General features: G+C 61.9%; 2 protein-coding genes across 21 annotated transcripts; both read left to right on the forward strand.

Moving 5' to 3' along the window:
- The first annotated feature begins 17 nt into the window (after window positions 1-17).
- Window positions 18-10,373, forward strand: ADAM15 (ADAM metallopeptidase domain 15). 17 transcript variants are annotated; one of them, XM_045876540.3, is made up of 23 exons: window positions 19-204; window positions 1,354-1,460; window positions 2,086-2,162; window positions 2,542-2,620; window positions 2,785-2,861; window positions 2,952-3,150; window positions 4,269-4,334; window positions 4,412-4,480; window positions 4,557-4,726; window positions 4,848-4,929; window positions 5,369-5,517; window positions 5,603-5,777; window positions 6,032-6,124; window positions 6,240-6,544; window positions 6,624-6,825; window positions 7,091-7,168; window positions 7,578-7,650; window positions 7,831-7,969; window positions 8,358-8,427; window positions 8,594-8,667; window positions 9,033-9,107; window positions 9,519-9,590; window positions 9,843-9,968. In XM_045876540.3, the coding sequence occupies exons 1-22, from the start codon at window positions 126-128 to the stop codon at window positions 9,577-9,579; spliced, it is 2,499 nt and encodes an 832-aa protein (XP_045732496.1). In that variant the 5' UTR covers window positions 19-125; the 3' UTR covers window positions 9,580-9,590; window positions 9,843-9,968. The 17 variants fall into 17 exon arrangements, with proteins under 17 accessions (XP_064449723.1, XP_045732496.1, XP_045732498.2 ...); XM_045876542.3 differs by lacking the exon at window positions 8,594-8,667 and adding an exon at window positions 9,194-9,264; XM_054507842.2 differs by lacking the exon at window positions 8,594-8,667 and adding an exon at window positions 9,194-9,264 and having other exon boundaries at window positions 9,036-9,107.
- A 153-nt stretch (window positions 10,374-10,526) lies between these two features.
- Window positions 10,527-21,816, forward strand: EFNA4 (ephrin A4). 4 transcript variants are annotated; one of them, XM_054507846.2, is made up of 4 exons: window positions 10,527-11,653; window positions 13,733-14,028; window positions 14,386-14,454; window positions 15,977-21,813. In XM_054507846.2, exons 1-4 carry the CDS (start codon window positions 11,541-11,543, stop codon window positions 16,150-16,152), a joined length of 654 nt encoding a protein of 217 aa, XP_054363821.1. In that variant the 5' UTR covers window positions 10,527-11,540; the 3' UTR covers window positions 16,153-21,813. The 4 variants fall into 4 exon arrangements, with proteins under 4 accessions (XP_054363821.1, XP_045732512.1, XP_064449728.1 ...); XM_045876556.3 differs by lacking the exon at window positions 15,977-21,813 and adding an exon at window positions 14,769-15,041; XM_064593658.1 differs by lacking the exon at window positions 10,527-11,653 and having other exon boundaries at window positions 11,704-14,028; window positions 15,977-21,816.
- The last annotated feature ends 1,622 nt before the right edge of the window (window positions 21,817-23,438 follow it).

The following is a 23,438-nucleotide window of genomic DNA, read 5'->3' on the forward strand; positions in this document are numbered from 1 at the left end:
CGGGGCGGGGCGGGGCCTGGTGGCTGCACGGCGCGGCGGGGTGCGCCAGGCAGACCCGGCCGCCGCGGCTCCTCGGCGCGCGGCCCAGCACCTGCTGCCCTCGCCCGGCCCGGGGCGCCGCTGCCATGCGGCTGGCGCTGCTCTGGGCCCTGGGGCTCCTGGGCGCAGGCAGCCCTCTGTCCCCCCGGCCGCTCGCAGATATAGGTGAGTGCCCGGCCCTCGGTGCGCGGGGGGTGGGGGGCGGAGAATGGACCGGGAGGAGGCGCAGGGAAGTCAGGAGGCACGGGGGTCGGCTGGAGACTCGGGGAGACCCCCAACCAGAGCGCGGCCCGCCCTAGTTCGCTGTCCTGGCTGAGGGCCCGGCGCCCGGGCGATGGAGTGGAGAGAGGAGGGGGATGCCGCCCCCCGCCCCCGCGCGGTCATCCTCTGCTCGGTCCCCGCGGACACTAACAGGCTCCGGTGCCGGGCACCGAAGGCCCTGGCCCAGCGCCCCCTCAGGATGGTGGGGCAGGGTCGCACCTCCCCAGGACTGCCGTCTTCGCTCCTCTGGGGCCTAGCTGACCATTCCACCTGGTGCCAGAGCGCCGAGTGGTCACGGCCGGTAGGGTTTGGCGGAGAGGATTCTTCTTGGGCCCCCTTCCCAGGCCTGAGTGGCCAACGCACCCCTCGCCCTGATGATGATGCCACCAGAAACCCGGCGGAGCGAGCGGGAGGGAGCGCGGGAGGAGCCAGGGGAGGGGAGACTTGGCCAGGAAAGAGGCTGACACCGGACTCCTCCTTGGAACTTTCACTTCCCGCTGCTGTCTCGGGCCAGGGGCTGGAAGGGCAGGCGCGGGTGGGCTGGCCTCAAGAGAGAGGGCCATTGTGGGGACGGGGGTGCTCAGGGAGGAAGCTGGGCTGCGGCGAGCGGGTGTGCGTGACTGGGTAGGGGGGTGTTTAGGGAGGAGTGTTTGTACTGCGCACCCAGAAATGGGCGTTCCCGGCAGCTCCGCAGTGAGGACAGGGGAGGGTGGAGTGGGCACCGGGCCACAGGGCTTCGCCCAGGCCTGAGAGGGGGCGTTCCTAGGGGGGTGATTGCGAGGGAGTAGGAAAGGGAGCTCCCCGCCAGAACCTGGGATTGGCCTGGGGGGGTCAGGGAGAGGCGAAGGCAGGACGTGCAAGGTGGGGTGCTGGGATGAAAGTTGGGAGCCGCAGAGAAGACCCTTCCCTTCGGGATTCTCCTTTAAGTCCCAGCATGCAATGCAGGAGTCCTTCAAGCAGAGAAGGGCCTGGGTGCCCAGTGGGCACCAGCTATGCCCAACGCCGGTGCTGGCTCTCTCAGCACCCTCTCGGGGTGTTCTGGGCGCCCTGCAGGTGGCACTGAGGAGGAGCGGGCACGGCCAGAAGGGGCCCTGCGTGGACCCTCGGAGCCCCAGATCCTTCCGGACATCCCGACACTCAGCCTCACAGAGGTGTTTCAGGTGAGCCGCCCTCTCCCCCCAAGTGAAGAAGCACACCCCTGCCACCCCACAGAGCCGTGTGTCTGAGCACAGGTGAGTGGACCCCCGCGCAGCGCGGCCATCCCAGGGCTGGCTGCCCCTCCTGCCGCAGGCCAGCACCTGGCTTCACTTATGCCCTCAACATCTGCCCCCACGCCTGCCCCAGCCTCCGCCCCAGCCGGCTGTCCGGCTCCCCTGGGGAAACCCTGAGGCCAGACTTGCTTTCGTGGTCTCATTCTGTCCCTTTTCTCCCCGGGGGAGCGGGGGGCTTGGAGAAGGTCAGGGCCTCACCAAACACCCCCCGTCCCCAATTCTAAAGCTGAGTCAGAGGAAGGGCTGGGGCCTGCACTGGGTCTTCCATGATGCTTCCTCTCTGGGCAGGAAGCCGAGAAGGGGCGGCTCAGATACCTTCCTTGACCTCCCCACACAACCCCCCAGAACAATGCCCCAGGCCGGGCAGGGCTTCCTGGCCCCTCCCTCGGGACCCCCCCACCCCCACCAGTGATCTAATCGTTGGTGCTCTCCGAAGGGCCTGAGGTTTTCTGGTTAGAGAGGATAGGCATTTTGGGCAGGGCCAGGGAGGTGACAGGCCCTGTGCTGCCCACAGACCAAGCTGCCTGAGGCCTTGCGGATCCAGTTGGAATTGGACGGTGAGAGTCACGTTCTGGAGCTGCTACGGAACAGGTAACAATGCCAGTGGTCCCGTTGGTAATGTGGACAACGTGGCGGACAACCATACAGCACTGACTAGCGCTTGAACTCATGACAACCTACAGGGCAGGTACTATTCGCTATTGCTGTCCTCGTTTTATATATGAAGAAGTCAAGGCACAGAGAGGCTAACTAACTTGCCCAAGGTCACACAGCTAGGTGCAGTAAAAACCAGATTAGAACACAGAGAGCTGGGCAGAGTTTGTGACCCAACCACTATACTCTGCTGCCTCTGGGGGAAGCCCGGCCCCCAGCCACCCCTCTACCACCTCCCAGGCCTGCAGGCCGTTCCTGCACACACACACACACACCCCCAGGGAGGTAACTGTCACCACCTTGCTTTTTCTTCCAGGGAGTTGGTCCCAGGCCGCCCGAGCCTGATGTGGTACCAGCCTGATGGCTCCCGTGTGCTCAGTGTGGGACACACTCTGGTGAGTCTTATACCCTGTTTCTGGCCTGAGGGAAGAAGGCAGGGGCCACCTGGAGGGTGCCATCCCTACAGGACGTGGGAGGACACTGCATCTCTGCACCAGCAGGCCAGCCTCCTGGTCTCCAGCCTGGCCTTCAAGGTAGCACTGCTATTTCTCTGCTATAGGAGAACTGCTGCTATCAGGGAGCAGTGCAGGGCCGCGTGGGCTCCTGGGTCTCTGTCTGCACCTGCTCAGGGCTCAGGTACAGAGGGTGCATCCCATGTGGGTGGGGACAGTGAGGGTGCATGAGGCATGGAGCTGAGAGGCTTTCTGACTTGCTGGATCTTCCCAGGGGTTTGGTGATCCTGTCCCCAGAGAGAAGCTACACCTTAGACCTGGAGCCTGGGGACCTCCGGGCCCCCCCGAATATCTCCCGGATCCAAGACCTCTTCCTGCCAGGCCACACTTGTGCCCTGCGCTGGCGTGCGTCTGTGCCCACCCAGGCTGCCCTGGAGTCACCCCGGGGAAGGCCCCACAGCCACACGCATCGGGTGAGGATGAACAGCAGGCTTTCGTTGTCCCCGAGGGCCAGGCCCCAGACCCTCAGAGCCCTGTGTTCCCAGAACCTTCTGAGGAGCAATTGTCCACACCCCTGTGTGAACATAATCTCCTTTCCTCTTCCCAACAATGCTGGGAGGTATGTCCTATCAGTAGCTCCATTTTAGTGAGAACACTGGCTCGGAGAGGTTAGTAACTTGCCCAAAGTCATTCAACTAGTGACTGATATATCCAGGATTTACATGCAGGTACTTGACCCAAACTCCACATCTGTCAGAAGATCCCCAAACGCAGAGAGCGCTCACTTGGCTAGAGATAATACAGTTACCAGTCATAAAGCAATATGAGTCCAATCTCCTGATTTATAAAACGGGGATGATAGGGGCGCCTGGGTGGCTCAGTCGTTAAGCATCTGCCTTCGGCTCAGGTCATGATCCCAGGGTCCTGGGATCGAGCCCCACATCGGGCTCCCTGCTCGGCGGGAGGCCTGCTTCTCCCTCTCCCTCTGTCCCTTCCCCTGCTTGTGCTCTCTCGCTCTCGCTTTCTCTCTGTGTCTCAAATAAATAAATAAAATCTTAAAAAAAAAAAAAAACAGGGATAATAAAACGACTTATCTTTCAGGGTTATTGTGGAGATTAACTGAATCTATCTATTTATCTATCCATATGCACAGTGCTTAGAAGTGTGCCTAAAGTGTGATAAGTATATGATGGTGTTGACTATTATTTTTTTATTTATTTTTTAAAGCTTATTTATTTATTTTTTAGTAATCTCTACACCCACTGTGGGGCTCGAACTCACAACCCCGAGACCAAGAGTCACACGCTCTACCAACTGAGCCAGTCAGGTGCCCCTATTGTCTTCTTTTTAATTTGGAAAAGGCACTAAATTTGGAGTTAGAAAGCAGGCTCTACTCCCAGCTACGTCACCTACTCCTGGGTCCACCTTGGGCAAGTCGCTGGCCTCGCGGGCTCTCAGTGGCTCATCTGTAAAATGGGCTCTGCTCTCCTCCGGCCGGCAGCCCAGGGTGGGCATGGACGCGGTTCCTGCAGCCCCGTGCGGCTGCCGGCCATGAGAGTGCTGGGCCTGATGCTCCTTCTTCCGCCCACAGCGGAGGCGGGATGTGGTGACAGAGACCAAGACCGTCGAGCTGGTGATCGTGGCCGACCATGCGGAGGTGAGCTGGCCCATGTACGCTCCCCCCTGGCCCCCACCCATCTTGCTGCTTTTCCTGCTCACTTCTCGGGCCCGCAGGTCCAGAGGTACCCGGACTCCCAGCACCTGCTGAACCGCATGCTGAAAGTGACCCTCCTCCTGGACACCGTGAGTGCTGGGCGGGGCAGCACCCTGACGGCCCTCTGGCCATCGGAGCCCATCTCCTGAGCCCCAGTTCTTTCAGTTCTTCCGGCCCCTGAATGTGCGGGTGGTGCTCGTGGGCCTGGAGGCCTGGACCCAGCGGGACCTGGTGGAGATAAGCCAGGACCCAGGTCTCACGCTAGACAGGTTCCTCCACTGGCGCCGGAGAGATCTGCTGCCTCGACTGCACCACGACAGTGCCCAGCTGGTGACGTAAGCCCCCCCGCCCGGGCTCTGCTCTGGCCTGGCCAGGGTCACACCCCCTCCCTATCTGAGGCCCTGAAGCTCTGGACCCCTTGGCATTGGGCCTGACTTTGGCCTCACAATCCCACAGCGCTACTTCATTCTCTGGGCCCACGGTGGGCATGGCCATTCAGAACTCCATCTGTTCTGACTTCTCCGGAGGTGTGAACATGGTGAGCTATTTCAGGTCTCCTCCCTATTCCCAGTTCAGTTCCTCCCCTCTGGAGGGCCGCTGATTCACTGAAAGCCCTACAAAGTTACCAATCCCAGAGCTGTGGGCATGGGGGCAGGGCTGCATGACACGTGGCCTCTGCGGTCGTGGCACTCTCTCCTGTGGCCAGCTGACGGCTTTACTGGTCTTCACCTATTTCCTGGGGGAGGAGGGGGTAGCCGAGCCCAAAGAAGAGAGGCGAGTGCCCAGGGCCACACAGTAAGGGAGGGGCACAGAGCTGAGCGAGCCCCCGGTTTCCTGCCACCCAGGCCTGGGCTCTCCTCCTACTTTAGAAGCAATTAAGGAGGGAGGCGGTGCTGAGCGCCCCGGAGGTCAGATGAGGAGAGAACAGGAGCAGTCAGGCTGCTGCTGGACCTGGGGTGTCCCCTCCCCAATGCCAGGACCACTCCACCAGTGTCCTGGGAGTTGCATCCTCCATAGCTCACGAGTTGGGCCACAGCCTGGGCCTGGACCACGACTTGCGCGGGCACAGCTGTCCCTGCCCAGGGCCGGCCCCTGCCAAGAGCTGCATCATGGAGGCCTCCACGGAGTGAGTCCCTGTAGGGGGTCGGGGGAGAGGGAGGGCAGGGCCCGAGGCTGCCCGCAGCCCCAACCTTTCTTGCCACGGTCCCCAGCTTCCTGCCGGGCCTGAACTTCAGCAACTGCAGCCGGCAGGCCCTGGAGAAAGCCCTGCTGGAAGGGATGGGCAGCTGCCTCTTTGAACGGCTGCCCAGCCTGCCCTCTCTGGCCACTGTCTGCGGGAATAAGCTGGTGGAGCCCGGCGAGCAGTGTGACTGCGGCTTCCCGGATGTGAGCCCCTCCCCCCAAGCCTGGCCCCACCCCTCCTGGGCCCTCACCCTGGGTCGCCGCCCTCCCCGAGCGTCGGAGCCGAGCCCCTCGGTCCCCTCTCCGCAGCTCCCCGTCTGTCTGCGGGGACAGCACAGGCCGTGTGGGCCTCCAGCTTCTACTTGCAGTGCGCGTCCTCGGAGAGCAGGGGTGGGGCGGGCTCTCAGGCCTGGCCCTCTCCAACCCGGGGTTCCAACTCGGGGTCCCTCTGCCCTCAGGACTGCGCCGACCCCTGCTGTGACTACGTCAGCTGCCAACTGAGGCCCGGGGCCCGGTGCGCGTCCGACGGGCTCTGCTGTCACAACTGCCAGGTGGGCGCCGACGGGACCCTCCAGCCGCCCACCGCTCACCCACCGGGGCTCGGGGGCGGAAAGGTCTCTGGGGGGACCCGCCCAGCACCCACACCGATGCTCCCTCACCCCGCAGCTGCGCCCGGCCGGCGGGCAGTGCCGCCCGTCCAGAGGGGACTGCGACTTACCCGAGTTCTGCTCAGGAGACAGCCCGCAGTGCCCTCCCGACGTCAGCCTGGGAGACGGCGAGCCGTGCGCGGGGGGCCAGGCCGTGTGCGTGCGGGGGCGTTGCGCCTCGTACGCCCAGCAGTGCCAGGCTCTCTGGGGACCTGGGGCCCGGCCCGCCTCGCCGCTTTGCCTCCTTGCTGCCAACACTCGAGGGGATGCCTTTGGGAGCTGTGGGCGCAGCCCTAATGGCAGCTACGTGTCCTGTGCCCCTAAGTAAGTGAGGGGCCGGGGGTCCCCTCTGGGTTTGTGGGAGCCTCGGCCTGAGCCCGCACCTCCTCCCTCGTGACCTCAGAGACGCCATCTGCGGACAGCTCCAGTGCCAGGGGGGGCAGGCCCAGCCTCTGCTCGGCTCAGCCCGGGGTCTGCGCTGGGAGATGCTCGAAGCCAACGGGACCCAGCTGAAGCTGAATTGCAGTTGGGTCCACCTGGACCTGGGCGACGACGTGGCCCAGCCCCTGCTGACTCTGCCTGGCACGGCCTGTGGGCCTGACCTGGTGAGCGGTCCCAGCAGGCAAGGCCAGAGGGAGGGCCGTGTGCATGAGCAGTGCCCAGGCCTCAGGGTCCACCAGTGTAAAAGGCAGACTCTCCGGGGCGGGGGCGGGGGTGGGGGTCAGAGTCACACTGCCCACTGAGCAGCGTCCTGTCATCCTGGCAGCCTCGGTTTCCCCCTCTGTAAGAGCAGGGCTGTGGCCTGCCAGTGCCCGTGACGCTTGGTGAGGCTGTGACCTTGGTTCTCTCCCCACCCCCCACCCCTGGCAGGTGTGCATTGACCGCCGATGCCAGCCTGTGGACGTCCTGCGAGCCCAGGAATGTCGAAGCAAATGCCACGGACACGGGGTGAGTGGGCGTGGCGGACACGGAAGGGGACAGGGAGCCTCCGGGGGGCAGACAGGAGGGCGTGGGGAACACGCACACCTAGGTTCTAATCCTCGCTCTACTCCTTCCTAGCTGTGTAGCCGGGGGCAGATTATTAACCACTCTGAGCTCAGTTTCCTCAGCCACCCAGTGGGCGTCCTGGGGTCCGGGAGATGAGGACGAGAGGGTCTAGCACAGTGCCAGCGTGGAGAAGGTGCTCACGGGCTCGTTCGGTTTCATTTCCTCGGCCGTGGACACAGGCTCCGTCTCTCCACCCCATCATCCCCAGCATACCTTCCAACTGTGGACAGAGGAGATCCTGAAACGCTGGGGGCAGGGAAATGCGGCCCCAGAGTGTAGGGCCCCTCATCGCTCAACCTCTATCCCCTAGGTCTGCGACAGCAAAGGACATTGCCACTGTGAGGCGGGCTGGGCCGCCCCTGACTGCACCAACCGCGTCAGAGGTAGCTGGGGGCAGCGGGCAGGGGCAGCTGGGAGGGCATCGCGGCTCACCCTTTACCGCCCCCCCTTCCTCTGACCCCTTCCCGTTCTCCGATCACTTTACCTCCGTCCCCGCCCTCCACCCCTTCCTGGGTGTAGGATTCTTAGCCCTGCCCACCTTCAAAGCTGCCCTCACCCCACAGCGACCAGCCCCCTGACCACAGGGCTGCCCCTCAGCCTCCTGCTGTTGGTGGTCCTGCTGCTGCTGGGGGCCAGCTACTGGCACCGTGCCCGCCTGCGTCAGCGGCTCTGTCAGCTCAAGGGACCCAGCTGCCAGTACAGGTACGAACCTCCTTGCCCCCAGCTCGCTCAACGGCTCTGCTGAAGACGGCTCTGCAGTCCTGTCCCCAGTCCCACTGCAGTGCCCGACACCGGGCTCTGACCGCCAGCCCCTTGGGCCAGCCCACGCATGCCTCGCTCCCCTCCACGTGCCCTGTCACTCCTCACCTCACACCCAGACCCACGGAGGGCAGCTGGGGAGCCCTGTGCTGAGTAGGTGGGGACCCCCCTCGAGCCCCTCAGCACCCCCCCACTTCTCACTGGGCCTCAACCGCACTCGAGCTGCTTTCCAAGGGGCTGCAAAGGGTCAACCCCACTCAAGGGCCGCGTGTGGGTGGAGAGCATGGTCTGACGCTGGGCCCTCTCCCTCCTTGCTTTTCTTCACGTCCAGGGCAGCCCAGTCTGGTCCCCCAGAACGCCCAGGACCCCCGCAGAGCGTCCTGCGGATGCCAGGGGCCAAGGTAAGTCATGCATACCAGAGGAGAGAGGCCCCACCTTGCCCAGGCATCCAGCGTGGGCCCTGGGGTGGGGGCACTGAAGGCCCTAGACTCAGAGAAAGACTCCCATTGCCCACGAGTCAGTCAGAGGAGTCGGGGCCAGCCCTCCCCTACGCTCCCCTGGCTGCAGGCCCAGAAGCAGAGTCCAGCCTGGACTGGGGAGGGACATCACCTAGAGGAGGGCCAAGCTGGTGGTTCTGAGAGGTGGGTCTGCTGGTGCTCCCAGCAGGGGCCCCTGGAGGACAAGGGGGGTGGTGCTCAGAAATGGCCTTCAGGCGCCATGACCTGATGAGACCCGGGTCACCATGTGTGGAAGGCTGGCGAGTGCCCCGCAAGCCCCTGGAGCTGATGACAGGGGTGTGTGTGGAGGTGGTCCGCATGCTCACTCTGCCACTCGTCGCCCCCTCTGCATGCAGCCAAGCAACTGCATGCGCGGCCCCCCACTGCCCCTGGGGCCCTGGCAGCCCCTCCCCAGGCACTAACCCCTCTCTGCCCACATCTGTGTCCGTGCTCCCTCTCCCCGGCCCCACCCACCCCGATCCCGCTGTCTGCTCCCCCTGCTCTCTCAGCAGGCCAGTATTCTTGGCTTCCCGGCACCCCCCTCCCGGCCGCTGCCTCCCGACCCTGTGCCCAAGAGACTCCAGGTAAATCCGGGCCAGGCCCCGCCCTGGCCCAGGGCAGGTGGGAGGCTTGGTGCCCCACTGCAGTTCTCACCCCTGTTCCCTGCCAGTGGCGCTCTTCATTAGGGGACCAGGGTGCCCCTCAGCCTTCAGACACTCTGAGCCCCAGCAGCCGCAAAGGGTGAGCCTCCTGCCTTGGCTTCTACCACCACCTGGTGGTCAGTGGCAGGACTGCAGCTGGCCTGGGACACCACTGTGACCCATACCTTCCTCCCCTGAGGCTTCTGCGGGCAGGCGCCCAAGCCCTGTACGCATGGCCCCGTTCTCACCTGCTTCCTGGCTGACTTTGCATGTTGAACTGAACCCCTGGAGAGAAGCACTGCATGCCCGCTGGCCCCTGGCTGTGCTCACGGCGCTGCCCCTCTCTCTGTTCAGGCTGAGCTGGCTGACCGGCCCAATCCCCCCACCCGCCCTCTGCCCGCCGACCCGGTGCTGAGGCAGCCGAAGGTAACGTGGGGAGAGGAGGGTGCCGCCTCTCCCCCACTCAGGACTGTGGTGTTAATAACCCTGGCAGTCGTGGCCATGGTGAGATGCCCCCTCTGTGCATGAGGACACATACCCTGGTGTCCTTTTACGGCGACAGGTTGGTTTGGAACCAAGGTGACCTCTGGAGCCGGCCCCACAAGCTGGTGCTCCCCAGCAACAGGGGTGGGCAACACGACACCCCCTCCCAAGCCAGCCTCCCGCTTTCTTTCTCAGTCTCAGGGGCCTGCCAAGCCCCCACCGCCGAGGAAGCCACTGCCTGCCAACCCCCAGGGCCGGCGCCCTTCGGGTGACCTGCCTGGCCCAGGAGCTGGAATCCCGCCCCTAGTGGTACCGTCCAGGTGGGTGCGGGGGATGCCAGCGCCGGGCGAATGGTCTGGGGAAAGGGGGACCTCTGACCTTTTTTTCTCGATTTCCCGCACCCCAGGCCTGCGCCGCCGCCCCCAGCAGCGTCCTCGCTCTACCTCTGACCTCTGCTGAGGTTCCGCTGCCTGCAAGCCGGACTTAGGACTTCAAGAGGCGGACTGGCCCCTGGAGTCCCCCGCGATGACTGAAGGAGCCGGAGCCTGGACACGGCGGAGCGGGCAGCCTAAGAGTCCGGGCACCTCCACGCGCCGACGAGCAGCACCCTAGGGACCCGCCAGGCAGTTGCAGCTGGGGGTGGGAAGGGGCTGGGCGCCGTCCTGGGCTGAGGGAGGTGCACGCAGCCTGTCCCTGCTCTGGTGCAATAAACCTGAGGTCTGGGGAGCGTGCCTCGGACTTTGTCTGCTCGGGGAAGGCCAGGTCGCCCTGCTGCGGTTCCAGGTCTGGCCGCCAGGAGGCGCTGCCGCCTCGGACGTAGGCGGGCTAGGGAGGGCGAAGAGTCCCAGGCTGGGTCAGCGTGTGTGTCCCCGGGATGCTCGCGGCTGGTTTCTGCCCAGTCTGGGATGACTCTGCGCAATCCAGTATCCAGGGAGTTGTAAATCCCCGTGCCGCCCCCAGTCGCCAAGTCCTTGCGCCCGAGTGTGCATGGCCCCCAGAGGCGGCTATCCACGAACCGGCCCAGCTGTTGGACCCGCCGTCCCCACCCTCTGACCAGTAGCTGGGAAAAGTGGATCTGGCTGGTGTTCTCAGAGCCCTGGAGCCGGGGCGGAGCGGGGCGGCGGCTCCCACGATCCCAAGGCCGTGCACCTGCCTCCTCCCCCTCCCCTGCCCCACCTGAGGGCTTGGGAACAAAGGTGCTTTGTACAGGACGCAACCACCTCATTATTTCGACTTCGGGAATGGGGCCGCGTGGGCCCCCAGCCCAGAATGAAGGTGTGGGGCGTAAAGGGACAGGCGCCAACCCCAAGGTGGGCACTAAGGCTCCGTAAGGGGGAGGGGAGGGAGAGGGTGAGGGGCGATCTGTCGCAGGAGGCGATCTGTCCCTTCCACTCCGCGCTATCCCTGAATAGGCAAAAAGGGGCAATATGCTAAGGTGGAGCTGGACGGGCTTCGTGGGTCCTCGCCCGTGTCTCACTTTTTCCTCTTTCTGGCGAAAGGCCGTGTGCTCCTATTTAAATCTTCCCAATTTGTAATAAGGCTTCCTACCTACCCGGTACTAACGCAGACACGAAAGACGCGACCTCCCTAAAACGAACTCCCCGACAGTGGACTGCGTCGCCCCTCCCGCCCCCTCGTGACACGGTGCAGACCCGGTGGGAGCGCGGCGAGCCTGGCGCGCGCCTCGGCGCACACAGGGTTAACAGGAGTTGGCTCCGAGCGGGGAGGCGGGGGTGCGCCCCCATTGGTGGAAAGTTACCCGGAGGCGTGGCCTGCGAGTCTCTGCACCCCACCCCCAGTTCCGCACCCCCCCCTCCACTTTGTACCTTTCTCGCGGCGGCAGAGAAGCGGGCCGGGACCGGCCGGACCAGACCAGAGCGGACCCCGGGGGCGATGCGGCTGCTGCCCCTGCTGCGGACTGTCCTCTGGGCCGCGCTCCTCAGCTCCCCGCTGCGAGGGGGCTCCGGCCTCCGCCACGCTGTCTACTGGAACTCCAGTAACCCCAGGTAGCCGGGCCGAACCCGGCCGACTGCGGCCCGGGCCTGCGCGCTCCCGGGCCGGGCGCGCGCCCCACTCTCGCTCTGTGCGCGGCGCCGCCTGGCCCGGGCCGCGCGCCGGGGCTCCTTTGTTTGAGCCGGCGGGGGAGGGGGAGGGGAGGGGCGAGGCGCGCCCGGGGCTCCCCCCCGCCCGCACGTGTTGGGGGGCGGGCGGAGGACCCCCAGCTCTGAAGGCGGAAGGTGGGATCTCGGAGCCGGGGGCCCCCCGGCCTGCGCTCCGAGCCCCGCCCCCTCGCTTTTCCCTCTCTCCTGCTGTTCCCCTCCACCTCCGAGCTGGGGCGGGCGGTCTGGAGAGGGAGGGAGGGGGCTTCACGCTTGAGAAGGAGCGTGGTTTACTCTCCTGCTCGCTTGGCCTCCTGAGCTCATTCACTATCTCTGCGTTCATCTCCGTCATTCTGGGTCCTTCTATTTCTGTCCATTCTCGGCCCTGCCCTTCCAGCTGAATCACCTTCGGGCAAGCCGTTTGACTCCCTAACCTCAGTTATCTCATCTGTAAAATGGGCTAATAACACCTGGTACCCTGGGAAATCAGGCGGGCTGACCGAGGTCACGTGTGTGGAAGAGGTGCAGGCTGTAGATACAAATTATTCTTTCTTTCTTCCGAGCCTTTGAACCTCGGTATTTTTTACTGTTTGCATTTTCCTCCCCAGTTCTCCCTGTCTCTCTGCTTTCTCCATCTGTTTGCCTTTCTGATTTTCTACTTGAGACAATCTGTGACTCTGTTCATTTGTTCACTCACCAACATTTGTTACGCAGGACGTGTGCTAGGATGCTGGATATAGAGAGAGAAGACCTCAGCTCTGGCCTCTGGGAGCCCGGAGACCCCCCGGGGAGGGCAGGCATCAAGACAGGTCATTACAATGCTGGCACCACGTGGTAACAGCTATTGTCCTCCCAGTTCCGAAGCCCTCTCTCTGTTCCAGACCAGTGCCTCTGAATCACTTGGAGAACTTGTTAGAAATTCAGGTTCCTAGCCCCCAACCCTGAGGTTTCTGGCCTGTTCATTCAATCTGCAAATATTTATTAAGTGTTTGGGCAGGACACTTTTCCAGGCACTGGGGATGCTGCAGAAATCATACCAAGGCCCAGCTTGTGTTTGAGTGGGTCTGAGCTGAGCCCAGGAATCTGCATTTCTGATCAGAACTCCAAATGCAGGTGGTCCTTAGACCACCCATTGAGGGATAGTTAGAGGCCTTTCATCCGTCACGGTAGACTGTGTGGATGGTCAGGAAGGGGGAAAGTAGTTCACAGTGTATAATGCTGTGGGGGCAGCCTGTCCCAGCCCTTCCCGCCTGTCCTGGCTCCCACAGGCAGCTCCCAAGAGGTAGGGAAGGGAGTCCTGAGTAGGCCAAAGATGAGTTGATACCTGGAGGGCCCTCCCCCATCCACAGCCTATTCCTTCCTTCCTTCCTTCCTCCCTCCCTCCCTCCCTCCCTCCCTCCCTCCCTCCCTCCCTTCCTTCCTTCCTTCCTTCCTTCCTTCCTTCCTTCTTTCCTTTCACTGTGACATTCTTCTCAGTATTGCATTGAGATCCGGAAAGCTGTCTTCCTCTCTCTGCCTCTGCTGATGAGGATACGGTTCCTGGCGTCCATGTCTGCAGCCGTGACTGCGCTGCGGGCCCAGATTTGTACCCCTCGTCTCTGCGCCCCAGCTTCTTAGCACCTGACATGTACCAAGTGCAGAGTGCTCTGCCAGGCCCTCTGTTGGGCACTGGGGCTGGAGAGCTGGCGGCAGCTCCAGCCTGAAAATGTAGGGTCTGGAGAGTGGCCGTCTCAGGCTTGAGCACGTGGTTATGGGCACTGCCGTCCCTTCACCTCTCAATACCTGCAAACTGGTTACCGCCCCCGCCCCCGCCCCCCCACTCCTTGACTCTGTGTCTCAAGAGTTGTCAGGTTGGGAAACTCAGGCCTCGCTGAGCTGCTCCCTCTCCAGTGGGTGGGGGAGAGGCTGGAAGGGACCACCGGGACCCTCACGCCCCTGGGGAGCTGCAACGTGGCCCTTCAGCCCGCCCCTGCCTGATGCCTGCAGGCTGCTTGGAGGAGACGCCGTGGTGAAGCTGGAGCTCAACGATTACCTAGACATCTTCTGCCCGCACTATGAGGGGCCAGGGCCCCCTGACGGCCCCGAGACGTTCGCTTTATACATGGTGGAGCGGCCAGGCTATGAGGCCTGCCAGGCCCAGGGGCCAGGAGCCTTCAAGCGCTGGGAGTGCGCCCTCCCCTTCGCTCCCTTTGGCCCGGTTCGATTCTCTGAGAAGATTCAGCGCTTCACACCCTTCTCCCTTGGCTTTGAGTTCTTGCCTGGAGAGACCTACTACTACATCTGTGAGTGAGGAGGGGCACGCTGGCTGTCGCGGGCGGGCGGCGGGGGGGCATCCTGCCATCGCCACAGGTGGGCAGAGGGCCTGCGGTGGGGCCTGGGAATGAAGAGGGGGGGACCTGAGTCTAAACTGAGTAGGGGGACATCTAGGGGAGTCCGTAGAGAGGAGGAGAAAGCAAGAGGAGCTAGGAAAGGGGCCGTGGTGGAAGGCACGGCCGGGGCCTGGCACCAGGGTGTGGACCAAAAGTGAGGGGACGCTCTCCAGGGAACTGCAGGGAAGACAAACGGGAAGGGTCTGAAGGAGTCTGAGGCGTGCGAGCTAGCCCGTGCTAACTTCTTCCTCCCAATTTCCCACCACCCAGCGGTACCGACTCCCGAGAGTTCTGGCAAGTGCTTGAGGCTCCAGGTGTCTGTCTGCTGTGAGGAGAGCAGTAAGTGGTTGGGCTGCGGGGAGCCACCCCTCTGGTGGGTGGGGGTCGTTGGAGTGAGGGAAGCGGTGGGGAGAGTCTGGGAGCATCAGACCCTGAGGGGTCCAGGTGGAGCTTTTAGCTGTGGCCTCTGATCCCCCGTTTCTCTCTGTGGGAGCTTCCACTCTGCCCCTTTATGCTGGGCCAAGCAGATGGCATCTCCAGGGCAGGATCCTTCCAGGCCTCAGCCGCGGTGGGCTGGGAGTGAAGAGGCCAGGGGCAGGGCAGGAAGGAGGCTGCTGAAGGGGAGGGTCCCTCAGTGCTGCCCTCCCTCACAGAGTCGGAGTCAGCCCATCCTGTTGGAAGCCCAGGAGAGAGCGGCACATCAGGGTGGCGAGGGGGAGGTGCTCTCAGCCCCCTCTGTCTCTTGCTGCTGTTTCTGCTGCCAATTCTGCGCCTCCTGCGAGTTCTCTGAGCCAAGCAGACCCCTCCTGCTACGCCCAGGAGCCAGAGCCCTCCCGAGACTCCCTGGAGGAGGGGCCCCTGCCTCTCGAGTTGGGAGCAGTCAAGCCAGCCAGACCAACGGAATAGTGACGGGGAGGTCAGAGGGTCTGAGGTGACCCTTCCAGGGGCTGGCCCCTCATCACAGGCCGAAGGGGAGCTGCATACAGCCCTGGGCACCCTGGAGCCCAGGCAAGGCAAATGTGGGGTCTCCGTCAGCTGCTTTGACGTTCTCATCCTGTCCCCCGCAGAAAGACTGGGATTTGGTGGGATTGAATCCTTGAGTCTGTTGGGGCCAAGACCGAAGACCTGGGGACAGGTGGATTGCCAGACCAGGGCAAGGGAGAAGGCCTGCCATCTGTGCCCAGTACCCTGTGGGCCTCTTCCCTGGGGCAGCATCTTCCCCTCCCCAGGGGGTCACTCACTTGTCTTCTATGAAGACGGACTTGCTATGAGGTTGAATATCATGCCAGTTTGTATTTTTATAAGTGTCCGGACCAAACCGTCAATAAACCACCCAACTTGCGGTTGCTCTCCCCCATCTACCACCCTCTGGCTCCTTCCCTGACCCCGGGACGCCCCGCAGCCTCTGCTCTCAGCTTCACTTGGCCTGACCTCCATGTCAGCTCCGCCCAGGCCATCCCTTCCGGGCGGCCATGGGCACCCCTCTGGGCGGTGTGCGGTGGGAGCCAGCGGCACCCTCTCCCACCTCCCTAGCAGGCTTCCTGAGCTGAGGAGGGGGCAGATGCTCCGGACAGCCCACCCACTTGGGGCGGTGCCCAAGCCCCAAGCAGGGCGTTGGGGCAAACGCCAGGGCCGCTAGAGAGTTTCAGAATGCCTGGGTCCCTGCGAGCCGGGCATCCTTCCCCCTCCCCAAGGGCAGTCTGGGCGGTGCCTGGTCTAGAACTGGGAAGGTGGGGTCAGATCAAAGCCTCCTTCCCCAGCGGCTTCTTTGTTCTTCGCTTTTATAAGGAGGAGGGGGTGGGGCCGAGGAGGGAGCGCCCCCTTTGCTCTCAGCCCCACACTGCCTCTCCCACCTCTGCAGGCGCGGCTGTGATCCACCCCAGAAGCCCCACCAGAGCCCTCTTTCTGAACGGTGTCCTCGGTGGAGCCCGGGTGAGGGGTGCCCCTCCCCCCGCCGCCGTGCCCCGCGGCTCCCGCTGGCACCGTGCCGGCCCGCCTGGCACCGAGCCAGCGATCGATAGGTGGACGTTGTGCTGATTAGCTCGGCCCGGCTGCGGCGGCGAGAGGCGGCGGGTGAAGCCGCGGGGGGGCGCGAGACTGACAGACGCCGGACCCCGGGAACTCGCGGGCCCCTCCCCCACCCTTTCGCACCCGGCAGACCCCGCTCGCTCGCGTTCGTTCCACTGCTCTGCCCGAGGGGCGGAGGGCGGCACCGCGGGCGGAGCCGCCGTGAGTCGACCCCTTCCCCGGTTCGAGGCCGGGGTCAGAAAACGCCGCGTCTGTAGGTGCGCGTGTCCGCGCGTCCGCGCCCTCGGCCCCCACCGCGCTCTGCAGCGGACGCCGAGGGCCCGGGGCGCCCACGGGCGGCGTCTGAGCTCGAGCGTGAGCTGCGGCCCGGCCTTCTGGTCCTGGGTTCGAGTGGCGTCTCCCCTGTCATCCAGGAGGGGGTCCTGTGTCGCCGTGGAAACCGAGGGCACTGCTGCCTCGTGCACCGCCCCCCCCCCCCCGCAGAAGCCGTCAGCGAGGTGCGCGGGGCGACCGGTGACTGGGCCCTGCCCTCCACTGACGACGGTGGGGGTCTCCCCCCGACGCCCCCCGCCCGCCTCGCCCACCCAGCCGGGCGCGCTTGCTGCCTAGTGTGCGGAGCAGGCGGGGGCGCGGGGCGCGGGCGGCGGGCGGGCACTCGGACGTGCGCCCTCGCCGGCCGCCGGCTCCCTGCAGGTGTCTGAGCGGACGCCTCGGCGGCAGGGCATCCGTGCGAGGGTCGCAACCTCCCGCCCGCCCGCCCTTTCCTCACACCTGGCCCTGCGCGTTCAGCCGGGCCAGCCCCGGGGCGCGCCCCCCAGAGGGCCAGGTCCGCTCCCGGGGCGAGGCGGGCTGAAGGTGCGGGGCGGCCTTCCGCGACTGGGCCCGACCCATGGGAAGGCCTCGAGGCGCGTTCCGGGGCGCGGTTCCAGGAGGCTGGGCAGGCCTGTGAGGTTTTGGGCGTCACCGATCTCCCCTAAACTCGGCGGCGCTAGACGGCCCAAGGTGGGGCCCTCAATTCGCTAGGCCCGCCCTAGTCTCTCCCCAGCAGATGCGAAAACTGGTCATCTTTGCCTCACTCTGTCTCGTCGTCCCAAGAGCCTGAAAGACTCTGCGACCTGGGTCCTGCCCCACAATTTACGGGGTTGCAAACCACCCTCTTTCTCTAGAAGCTAAACCCTGAAGCTTTGGTCTTTTTATGATGTGACCCCTCTCTCTCCTCTTTCAGTAGTCCGTTCCTTCCTTTGCTTATTCAGTCATTCATCAAATCGGGAGCTCCCAGCGCGCCCTTCTTTCAGCCGGCCACGGCAGCTGGGGTCGTCGGGGGATTCCCAGCCGTGACGCAGTCGGAGAGGGCCACTCTGGCTTCCAAATAGCCAACTGAATCCCGGGCCCTGGGGCATGAGGTCATCAGCGGTGATGCCCATTGGTTCAGGCCTGGACGTGGGGAGGGGGTCCCCATAGCAACCGACGGTGCGTCCCACCGTAACCGGGAGAGTGGTCGTTGCTTGAGCTCCAGTGGCAGCTTGGGTGGCTGTTTGGCTTGGGGGCGGGGAGACTGGATGGAGCTCAGCTTCCCAGGTCCCGCCGCCCTAGCCCAACCAAGCTCGTATCATTCTCGAGATCCTTTTTCTCCCTCCAAGTAATGGTCAGTGCCACTTACCCCAGGAAGGTTAGGGGAGGAGTACTGGCAACACCGCTGGGGTCCTGGGTGCCCGGCTCCCGCCACATGGAATGCTTCTGAGATCCTCCTGGTCTTCTGCATATCATCTGCATCTCATTTGCATTCTCTTCATTTAAGGTCAAATTGAGCAGACATCTCCACATCCCCAGCCCTGTCACTTGTCTGTATCCCGACTTTATCCCTTAGCAGCTCCATAATTTCTCCTTTTCCGGTTCCTTACCCCACCCCTCTTCTAGCCTCCAACGTCTCCTCCAGTGGGAGGGGGCGCAGCCTAGCTAAAGCAGAAAGAAGTCTGCCTCTCCCTCTGGATGTTTGTTGACAGATGGGGAGGGCTGGTCTGTACTGCCTAGAGATTAAATTGGCAAAGCAAATGGTGGGGGAAGGTGCCCCGGGGCCGGGTAGAGGGTCTCCAGGGCCAAATCACCCACACGCCCGGCAGGGTGCTGGAACAAGGGCTGCCTGCTTCCAGCGAGGGGCAGGCCTGCCCACCTGTCTGGTGCCAGGCCAGCTTCCTTCCTCCAATTAAATACTAATGAGGTGTCATTAACCCTTAGTTTGCCTGCCAGCCCTCCGGTGGAGCGCAGATTCATGGTCTCCCAGCGAAGCAAGAGGGAGGCCCTTTGAAGAAGCTCAGAGGTAGTGGGGCCCCGGGGCCAGGAGACCCGCAGGCAGGGCCAGAGGTGTGAGCAGCGGGCGCTGGTTATCCTGGGTGTGGCAGAGGCGCTCTAGACGCGGGTGTCCCCCCCGTCTGAGTGCGCTTCTTCCTCAGTGTATCAATGCAACAATTTGTTGGGAATCACCTTACCTACTCCTGCTAACTCAACACCAGGCCGTGTGCTGCAGGCTAGGGATATGCACTTGCATCAGACAAGATTGCTTTCCCTTAAGGAATCTTCAGACTACTCAGGAAGACAAACTGGCCAACAAACAACTCTAATGCCAAGTGCAAATGCTACGACAGAGCTACATACAAAGTGCCATGGGGAAATGGGCTGTCAGAGGAGACGTGAGCTTGAAGGACAAAGTTTGAGGCAGGGAGGGGATGTGCAGACCTCATAAAGCCTGTGTGTGTGACTCAGCGTGGGCCTGTGGTCAGGGGTGTTTTCAGGACTGCTGGTGTTTGCCCTCCCAGAGCTGTACATTTTGCATCTGTATATGTGTGTGAGCGTGTGTATGTGTGTTGTCTGCATCTCTCTGTGTCTGGAACCCCTTCTCCTGAACACACATTGTGGTTTTATTACAGATCAATGTTTGCCGTGAAGCTCTTGTGCAGATTAGCCTGGACCTGCCCAGCCCAGGGGAGGGGCGTAGAGAGAACTGATGTTGGCTCTTGGGGAAGGGGTGGGCAGGCACCGTCTCCACACTTGGGGGCCCAGACTCTCGGCTCCGCAGTTGGCAGCGGCCGGCCACAGGAGGCAAAGGGCTGGGCCCCGGGCTGTGGTAGGGTGTGCCCAAGCTGTAGTGCCCTCTGGCCCTGGCTCCCCAGAGGAGACAGGGGGGTTCCCGCCACCACTCCTCACCGAGATCTCAGGCCCCCCTCCCCCAACTCGTTCTGTCTGCGGAGGAGCAGGCCAGCTCAGACGTGTCTGCTGGCTCTCTCCTGCAGGGAGCAGATCCCTTCCAGAGGACTCTGGAGGGCTGGGGAATGCTGGAGCCTACTAGGAGGCCCTCAGAGGCTCTCTCCAGCCCGGATTCCCCCACCCACTCCAGGGAGCCACTTCTCTGGGTTTCACCCAGACGTAGCCACCTTCGCCAGGGATCCTCTCAACCGGTAGGCAGAAGGTGGGGGCTAGGGTTCTGGTGATGAGGATGGGGCGGGGTGGGGGCTGAGGCTACTCAGAGACCGCTGCCCCAGTTCCCGCTCCTGAGGCCGCTTGCTGGAAAGCTCAGTTTCTGTGGCGGGAAGAAAAGAGTCTGGATCTTGGCAGTTTTAGGGGTTATGAAGAGGCTCTGCAGTCTGAGGAGAAGGTCAGGGACCCCTCCTTCCACACTGTCAAGGATGGGGACTTCCTGGTTTGGGAGGAAGCTTGCCCTCCCCCTGATTCCATCTAACTTTCCTGCCCCATCCCACTCCCCAAGCCCTGGGCCAGCTCTGTCACCATGACAGCTTTCAGAGAAGCTTGGAGAGCGGGAGAAGTTATGGAACAGCCAGTTCAGGGCTAGTCTCAGTGGGCAGAACTCAGGAGAGAATCCTTAATAATAACGGTGTTGGGGGGCGCCGGGATGGTGACTCTCGTGGGTGTGAGTTCGAGCCCCACGTTGGGTATGCAGATTACTTAAAAATAAAGTCTTTTTAAAAAATAAATAAATGGGATGCCCGGGGGGCTCAATCGGTTGGGTGTCTGCCTTTGGCTCAGGTCATGATTCCAGGGTCCTGAGATCGAGCCCCACGTCGGGCTCCCTGCTCAGCGGGGAGCCTGCTTCTCCCTCTCCCACCACCACCCTCCCCCCACACCCCGCTTGTGTTTCCTCTCTCGCTGTGTCTCTCTCTGTCAAATAAATAAATAAAATCTTTAAAATAAATAAATAAGTCAATAAATGGGTAAAACTAATTGGTGATGAGGCCCCCATGAACCAAGCACCTCATGGGTCCTGAGCACTGTGCTAAGGGCTTCCCAGACCGGGTCCCAATCTCAGCCAACTCCTGGAGGAAGGGTATTATTTTCCCTACTTCACAGATGAGGAAGCAGCCAGAAATTGGGTGACTAGAAGAGCCCATGAGTGCGGGGACTGGGGCGCAACCTCAAGCCCACCCTGTCACTGCGAGGCCACACTCCTCTTTTCCTGAAGCGCATTCAGGGGACTCACACACACTCTCACAGCACCCCGGAGATGCCTCCCCACTTCAGGCCGCGCAGCTTGTGGGGCTCATTACAGGGAGCAGGGCGTGACGAGGGTCAGAGGTTCTCACACCCTGACCGACCCACCGAGCCCGGCATCCTGGTTTCCTGTGTCCTGGACACACGGCGGTGGGCGTGCCGGGGCGGCCCCTGTGGCTGTGTGTGTGTGTGTGTGTGTGTGTGTGTGACTCCACGTCAACTCAGGACATGGCGCATCGCACAGCCATGCCGACAACACACTGGGGAGAGTCAGCCAGCAGGCACGTGCCATCATCCTCTTCCTTGGCACCCAGGTCTCCACGTGACCGCCATCCCGACGGCCTGCCTGCTCCGGGGCAGACGCATGGGCCCTGGGCAAGGTGCAGAACCTGGGACTATTTCATGTCTGGGGCAGGCGGCTGCCTCCCCCGTGCCCACACTTGCCCGTCCTTCCCCTTGCAGGCTCCTTGTTTATTTGTTTAATGAATTATTTATCCATGGCCCCCCCTTCTCTGCTGGTCTCCCCCTCCCCCAGGCCCTAGCCTCCACGATTTATTGAACACAGCTCAGCTCTGTGGTTGCCACCCGATGTCCTGGGAGCCGCCTTGGGCCACGCAGCCCGAGTACTCCCTCTGCCCCCGACCTGTTCCACTCCCTGCTTCCTTGGCCCTGAGGCGGGTGGGAGTGAGGCACCATGTCAGAGGGCTCCCAGGGGTCTAAATTCAGTGTCCCTGGAGAGAACATGGCAACCAGAGGTGCACCAGCAAGACTGAGGCCCAGAGGGAGATGCAGGCTGAACCTGCAGGTAAGAGAAAAGAGGCCTGAGGCCCTAGAGGGAGGACCGGCCCCATGGAGAGAACCCCAGCCCCAGCAGAGGCCCTCACCCTACAGACAGGTGTCTGTCCGGGCCCAGGCCTTAGACACCAGTGTCTCAAACCATAGCTTGTGACCCCTTGGGGTGGTGAAATCAAGAATAAATTTTATGCGTCTCAACCACCTTTTTATTTAAGAAAAAAAAAAAAAAGATTTAAAACTAGAAGAGGATGGGGCACCTGGGGGGCTCAGTCGTTAAGCGTCTGCCTTCGGCTCAGGTCATGATCCCAGGGTTTTGGGATGGAGCCCCGCATCGGGCTCCCTGCTCCGCGGGAAGCCTGCTTCTCCCTCTCCCACTCCCCCTGCTTGTGTTCCCTCTCTCTCTATGTCTCTCTCTGTCAAATAAATAAATAATATCTTGGGCGCCTGGGTGGCTCAGTCGTTAAGCGTCTGCCTTCGGCTCAGGTCATGATCCCAGGGTCCTGGGATCGAGCCCCGCATTGGGCTCCCTGCTCGGCAGGAAGCCTGCTTCTCCCTCCCCCACCCCTCTGCTTGTGTTCCTTCTCTCGCTGTGTCTCTGTCAGATAAATAAATAAAATCTTTAAAAATAAATAAATAAATAATATCTTTAAAAAAATAAATAAATAAAACTAGAAGAGGAGAAAAATATCAGAGTGCATCCTCTGTAGTAAGGCTAACTATTGTTTCATGACACTTATTGTTCTGTGTGTGTGCATGCTCACACGTGCACACGTGTGCTGTATTGTGAAATATACATTTGGACACCTGGGTGGCTCAGCCGGTTAAGCGTCCAACTCTTATTTTACTTTATTTTATTTATTTATTTGACAGAGAAAAAGCACAAGAAGCGGGGAGCAGCAGAAGCAGGCTCCCTGCTGAGCTGGGAACCTGATGTGGGACTCAGTTCCAGGACCCTGGGATCATGACCTGAGCTGAAGATGCTTCACCGACGGAGCCACCCAGGCGCCCTGCGTCTGACTCTTGCTTTCAGCTCAGGTCATGATCTCAGGGTTGTGGGATCAAGCCCTGCATCGGGCTCCCCACTCAGCAGGGAGTCTGCTAGTGATTCTCTCTCCCCCTCTCCCTTTGCACCTCCCCTGCTCGCGCTTGCTCTCACTCTCTCTAAAATGAATAAATAAATCTTAAAAAAATAAAATAAAATATACATCTTACTGTGGGTCACAGTTGGGAAAAATTTGAGTGACGGTTATAAACAGAGACCTAGAGCCCACTGATGACCCAGATGCCACAAAAAGAGGCCTCGGCTTCAGATCAGATCCCAGGTGTATAGACAGTGACCACAATCTTCTACACAGAGACCCAATCTCCAGAGAGGCCAAGAGCCCCTGACTGGAGGCCTAGGGGCAGGCGTGTGCATCACAGCTGGATTGGAGGTCCATATCCCACGTCAAGACTGCCACTTAGTTTACAGTTTGTGCAAGGCACCAAGGAGTCGCCCACGGAGCCGGTAAAGGGTGCCATCAGCTCAAACTCCCTGACCAACTTGGAGAAACACATAGGGCCACCTCCTGCTGAAGGAAACCGCGTTTGTTTGTGCACAAAGGCACTACTTGCAAAGAGATGCACCCTAAAGACTGCGTCTGCATAGAGGGTGCTTATCCTAAAACACACCAGATAGAGCACCAGATCCCATAGACAGAAGCCTAGGCTCTATAGAGAGTGTCTCAGAACTTAAAAACCTGATAGAGCTGCTTAAATCCTAGAGAAAGGGCTCAGTTATGGGGACTGGGTCTGATGGTGCTAGTTTCTAAACAGGAGTATCTGAGTCCTGCAGGAAAAGACTCACATCCATAAGTGGGACCCAGATTCTACAAAAAGGGATTTAAGGCTTCTAAAATGAAATCTGAACTCCTAGACCAAATCAGCAAGCTCCCATCCATATGTAAATGGGCAGCCCCTCTGCCAACTGTGGGCCCTACAGAGAGAAGCCTCCCTTTGCA

Source organism: Mirounga angustirostris, unplaced genomic scaffold, assembly GCF_029215605.1.
Source record: "Mirounga angustirostris isolate CCGP_5_RB_7025 unplaced genomic scaffold, mMirAng1.0.hap1 SCAF_6, whole genome shotgun sequence".
Lineage (NCBI taxonomy): Eukaryota > Metazoa > Chordata > Mammalia > Carnivora > Phocidae > Mirounga > Mirounga angustirostris.